Raw genomic sequence first — 6,144 nt, 5'->3', positions numbered from 1 at the left:
ATTTAGGAAAAATATATTAGTTTTGTTAATTTTCCTTTTTGATTTAGAAACTTTTTTTTATAGATATAAAAATCTTAATTTTATGTAGATTTAATATTATTATCTGAAAAATAATAATTTTTTTATACATGTTATCAGTATATTTGACACATGTCATAATCTTGTTAATGACTAATTTTGAAAACCCAACTTTATATAATAAAATAAGATCTCACGGAATCATATTTTATTTACTTTTTTTTTAATAGAAAAATTTTAAAAGATAATCGATTCTTCAAAAAAATCTTCAAGCAAAATTCAAAAATAGTAAAATCATACAAAAATCCTTAAAATGTTAAATTCAATCACCCTCGAGGCCGATAGAGATATTGGTTAAAAACCGGGTCCAAGAACCGGCATAAACACAGTGTTAATTGAACCGGGACTCCATTATCAAAGTACAATTGCTTAAGGTCTCTCTCGTTCTTGTCCTCTCGATCGTTCTTTCCCCAGAACCCTAAATCATCTTCCCCAAATTCCAAAACTCATCTTACTCAAAATCAACAAAGGAACCACCTTTCTACAGAGGAAATCGATGGAGCATCCCAACTATCCATATCAAAATCCTTTCGAGAGGCGTCCCATCCTTAAATCGAAAGCTCCTGCTGTTAAGTGGATCAAAGAGTGGTAATATTCTGATTCCGTCACTTTTCAATTCTTAGAGGCTTATGCGCCCATGAACGATCTCTTAGATTACGGCTTCGTAATGTTTAGGGTACCACAAGATATTGTTGCTACAGGTGGGAAGTGTTATCTTCACAAATGGGTTACAGGTGAGATTGATTGAAAACTATGATTTTTTTGATCTAATTTTTTTTTAAATGTAATTGTATCATTATGTTATGTTTGTGTTGTTGTTGTTGATACAGAGGACACTCTGAAGAGACTCACAGAAAAAGAGAAAGAGCCTGATGTTCCAGAGCCTGAGCCAGAACCAACGACAGAGATTTTGTTTCTCTGCAGTTACGACGGATGTGGGAAGACTTTCTTTGACGTTAGTGCGTTAAGAAAACATTCTCACATTCATGGAGAAAGGCAATATGTTTGCAATCACGCAGGATGTGGGAAGGTAGTATAGTATAATTAACCTCTTTTAGTTGGGTTTATTCACCCTGATTAAACATTCACTTTTATGATGATATATCAAGCCATCTGATTTTTGTTTTTGCTGTAACAGAAATTTCTGGATAGTTCAAAGTTGAAGAGACATTATCTTATTCATACTGGAGAGAGGGCTTTTGTATGTAATTATGAAGGCTGTGGAAAGGTGATTGATTCTGTTACTTTCAGTAGCCTATTTTATTTGTATATATGATATGCAATTAGGCAAGGGACCGTGTTACCTGTGATTAGTAACTTTAAAATTCATTCTCATGCTGTACACTTACATTTCGTAGATGATGGATGCAGGCATTCTCCTTGGATTTTAACCTCAGATCTCACATGAAGACTCATTCACAAGAAAATTATCACATCTGTCCATACAGTGGGTGTGGGAAGAGATATGCTCATGAATACAAGCTAAGGAACCACGTTATTGCCTACCATGAAAAGGTATCACTACTCAAATTCAATATATTGTCATTAAATACTTTTCTTTGTTCTCTTGTCAGGGTCTTATCAGAGTTTAGTAGAAACTGTGTTGCTTTGGTTACTTCAATCTTATTTCTTTCGAATCCTGTGTCTTTATTTTTTACGCCTGGGTGTAGTTTTTCTTTGCTAGAGGTTGGCGTAACTACTCTTGTCAAGGCTTCCAGTAATCTCACTCGATGCTTGCTAACTTCCTTTCTGGAGCATAGAATTCTATTTTTATTATAAGTTGCATGATTAGAATCACAACTCTCTTAATAGGTTGAAGTTGCAGAATCCAACAGTTCTTTGAATTCAATGATTCTGGTGTCAGAAGTATTCATTGTTTATACTTAAAGTGTACTGTGGCAACGCATAGGCAGAACAATGCATTGGTTCATTCATGATTACACCCCCTTATGTATTCATATTTGCAAGCTTCTTAGAACTTATCTCTCTAAATTTCACTACCGGTGTAACAGAATGGTGCTGGAGAGACGCCCAAATATACCCCACCCGCAGAGAAAGTATCGAGGACTGTCAAAACACCTGCAGCAGTTTTTGGTGCGTCTCCGGATCGACCGTACGCATGCCCTTACGAAGGGTGTGAGAAAGCTTACATACATGAGTACAAGCTTAAGCTCCACTTGAAGAGAGAGCATCCAGGGCATTTACCAGAAGAGAACGCGGAGAACCCCACACTGAACAAGCACAGCGGCAATGACACGAATGATGTGGATAATGGGAGTGACCAAGATGTTTACAGGAAACACGCTAGTAATGGGAAAAGCCAGACACATAAACAACCGAGCAGAACTAAGCCAAACATGAGGACACCACCGGCCAAAGTTGGAAAGAAAGGTTCAACCTCTTCGCCAGCCAAAGTGAGGATTGCAAATAAACCATGGCAAGCAAAAGAAGCTTTTGAAGAAGTAGAAAGAGAAGAATTAGAAGAAGATAGCGAGGAGACAGAGGAAGATAGAGAGAATGTGGATGATGGCTGGAGGTTTGGCGAAAACAACGAGGAGGATGATGATGAAGAGACAGAGTATGAAGACTAGCTTGAATTTCATCGAAGTCATAGTAGACGCATAGGATACCTTTTGCTTACTTCCCATATCTATATGCGATGGTGACTTTAGTAGCTTTGTTTCGTTTGCCTTTTACATTCTTCTTCATTTTTAAACCTTTGTACAGTGTTCTGATAACATTTTTGGAAAGCTCCTCTTATAGGGTTGGTCAACTTTTTGAAAGCTTTTCTTATAAATTAACTGGTTGTTATTGTGATTTTTAAATCTATATAGAATTGTAGAGAGGTTATTGGTTTTATGATTTTAATGGATTTGAAAATCCAAACAAAAATCATTAGTTATTCAATCATTGATTTTGGAATATTTATTAAAATTATATGTTATTGGTTATTTGCAAAATACTTGTTAAAATCCCATGTTAGTCATTTAATGATTTGTTTTTGGATTTCAAAATCCATATTATGTTTTAGGGGTGTTATTCAACAATGTATTTTAAAAGAATCTGATGTATATTGAAATAAAGCGTTATTCAATTAGGTATTTTAAAAAATCTATTAAAATCAGTTGTTATTGGATTATGTATTTATTTGATGGATTTTAGAATATGTTAAAAACTCTGTTATTCAATGTTTATTTGATTTGGTGTCATTTTAGATTTTAATGTATTTCACTCAGAAAAGATGAACAAACACAATCAGACGTATTTCTCAAATATTTCAATCTCTTTCTCTCTCTTTCTCTTCAGAATTGATTCAACAGATTAATGGAAGAATTAAGAACTACTTTTCGACTATAGAAAGAAAAAAAACTCTCTCCCCTCCTTTCCCCGACATCGGTCTCACGCCGACGGTCGGAAATTTCTCCATGATTCCCAAGAAGAAGAAAAAAGCCTTGCATGGGGTTGTTCCAGGGTCATCAGAGTATGCCCGGATCTCTGTCCTTGTTGCTTCCGGCTCTCGAAAACCGCCGTCGTTGCCTGCTGCGACCGCTGGTTCTGAGCCTCTTGGCCTCCTACCGCAGTCGCGTCTGATTTCCCACCCGCTCCGGCAACGCCAGCTGCTCCCACTCCAGATCTTTCCTTGGCAGATGCCTCGGTTTCGGTTCCTGAAGTAGATCTGAGATCTACCTTGACGAGCCCCTCAGTCCCCACCGTTGAAAATTCACCCTCCGGTGCTACTGTTCCTTTCGTTGATGTCGTTACTCCTCCTACGAACGCCGTTGCAGGTCCAGCCTCCGGTGATGGCTCTTCCCCTGGCCCCTGTTCATACTCGACAGTGGCTCGGGATCCTTCCTGTTTGGAAGAGATTGGTACTCCTTCTCAGCACATTTCTGGAGTCCCTTTCGTATTCATCCCGGATGAGAATATCCAAACCGCAAAGATTGAGTTTCAGAATTTTGTCTTTGCACAATTCCACGGCCCCCCTCCGCCAATGGGTAGGATAATTGGGGTAGTAAATACTATCTGGGTGCTGGTCCGAGAATCTTTGTTCATCGCATTGGGGATGGAATCTTCTTGCTAAAGGTGACGAATCCACGGGTCAGAGAAACGATTCTCAGCCGTAATATGTGGAGTATAGTGGGTCATCCAATGTTTGTTGCCCCTTGGTCACCTGATTTCAACCCCGATACACCTCCAATCTCCTCCGCTGTCGTGACAGTGGAATTTAGGGGAGTTCCATACTTGTTGTTTAACAGAGAGAGCCTTGGTCGCATCGCAACTGCATTAGGAAAGCCAATAGCCCTTGCACCTGAAACAGCCAGAAAGGAATCTGCAAAAATTTTGGTTAGGGTGAATCTGCTTAAAGAGCTCCCTACCCGTGTCGTCTCTGGGTTTAGTGATGGTCGTGAGATCGACATTGATGTCTCCTATCCCTGGCTTCCCCAGAAATGTGCCTCTTGCGACCAATTTGGACACACTACGACTCTGTGCCCACGGAATGCTCCTACGGTCTCAGTGCAAAAAGTGTCTAGGATATCTCCTAGCAGTAGGGGAAGACCAGCATGAAGGGAGGGGATGTCTCGTCAGGACTCTCTTCTTAGTAGGGTGCGTTCGAAAACAGTCTTAGGCTCGCGGTTTCTCACCCCTGTTGCACCAGAACGAGAAGCCGCCAACTCCAACACCACCTCAAATTTGGGATCAGATCAGGAGAAGACTGCTGCTGAGATCCCTACCCAAGGCTTGGTCAGTTGCATTCATATTCAATCAGTTACGGGGGAGGTTGACACCCCCTTCATTTTGGTGTCTTGTCGTAGGTCCAGCCGCAAGGCTGCCTCGATTCATTAATAACCCATTACCAATATGTTTTTTGTGTGGAACGTAAGAGGATTGAACAGCGGTTCGCGTCAGACTATGACGAAGGATTGGATTAATATCAGTAAGCCTCTTTTTGGCGCTTTTTGGAGACTCATATTAGAGAAGTAAACTTAAGGAGAATTGGGAGTGCTATTCCGATTGGTTGGAAAATTTTTGGTAACTTTGATCATCACAACTCGACTAGAATTATGGTTGTTTGGGATCCGCGTATCTCTCTGGTGGTTTACCATGCCTCGGCCCAAATGGTAACATGCGGTGTCTTTCTGCCTACGGATAACCTGAGTCTCATTGTCTCATTTGTCTATGGCTTCAATCTGGTTGAGTAAAGAACGTCTCTCTGGGAGGATTTGGTCAGCATTAGTGCCACCACACCTGTCTTGGTGACTTTAACCAAATTCTGCCTGTTTCGCAGCATTCAGATCATCTTAACTCGGAGGTTGATTTGCCAGGAATGGAGGACATGAATTTGGCTCTCCAGGATGCATACTTATTTGAAGCTCAGGCCAAGGGGCTTCTTTTCTCTTGGTGGAACTGTAGTGACGGGCATACGATTTCTAAGAAGATTGATCACGCCTTGATTAACCAAGAATGGGCCTCTACCTTTTCGGAGGCGTTTGCAGAGTGGCTAGACCCAAAACAATCTGACCACACTCCTATTTGGTTCAGTGTTCCACAATCAAGACGCTTTATTCCGAAGCCTTTTCAATTCTTCCACCATGTCATCGACCACCCAGAGTATACAGAAGTGGTAAGTCAATCCTGGAACTGTAGTGCTGTGAGTGGTTCCAATCAATTCAAGGTTTACAAGACCTTGAAAGCACTAAAGCCGGCTCTCCGCAGACTGAACAAGCGGCATTTTAGTGGTATTTTTGAAAGAGTGAAAGTTGAAGAATCCAGACTGGATGAGTTACACAGAGCTATCCTCACAGCCCCCACCCCAGAGCTAGCAAGGGAGGAACATCTTGTTCGCACTCGTTGGAAAATGTTAAGCAAGGCTGAGGAAAAATTTTATCGCCAGAGATCTCGCGCTAAATGGATGCACCTTGGTGACCGGAATACTAAGTTCTTCCATAAAATGCTCTCAGCAAAGTTAAATGAAAACCATATTCATTTTCTTCAGGATCAAAGTGGAAGGAGATTATCTGACTGAAACAAGTTTATTTTGTGGTGTGAATGATGATGTATGCAATG

At 40.4% G+C, this 6,144-nt stretch overlaps 1 protein-coding gene across 1 annotated transcript; it reads left to right on the top strand.

The window, feature by feature from the left end:
• Positions 1–411: 411 nt before the first annotated feature.
• LOC104773821 (uncharacterized zinc finger protein At4g06634-like) lies at positions 412–2,895 on the top strand. Its single transcript, XM_010498487.2, has 6 exons — positions 412–666; positions 754–812; positions 909–1,108; positions 1,217–1,306; positions 1,450–1,593; positions 2,091–2,895. The coding sequence occupies exons 1-6, from the start codon at positions 575–577 to the stop codon at positions 2,667–2,669; spliced, it is 1,164 nt and encodes a 387-aa protein (XP_010496789.1). The 5' UTR covers positions 412–574; the 3' UTR covers positions 2,670–2,895.
• Positions 2,896–6,144: the final 3,249 nt, after the last annotated feature.

This window comes from Camelina sativa, unplaced genomic scaffold, assembly GCF_000633955.1.
Source record: "Camelina sativa cultivar DH55 unplaced genomic scaffold, Cs unpScaffold00657, whole genome shotgun sequence".
NCBI classification, from domain to species: Eukaryota; Viridiplantae; Streptophyta; class Magnoliopsida; order Brassicales; family Brassicaceae; genus Camelina; species Camelina sativa.
Note: the sequence above shows the minus strand (reverse complement) of the source record. Positions and strands in the feature narration are given on the sequence as shown.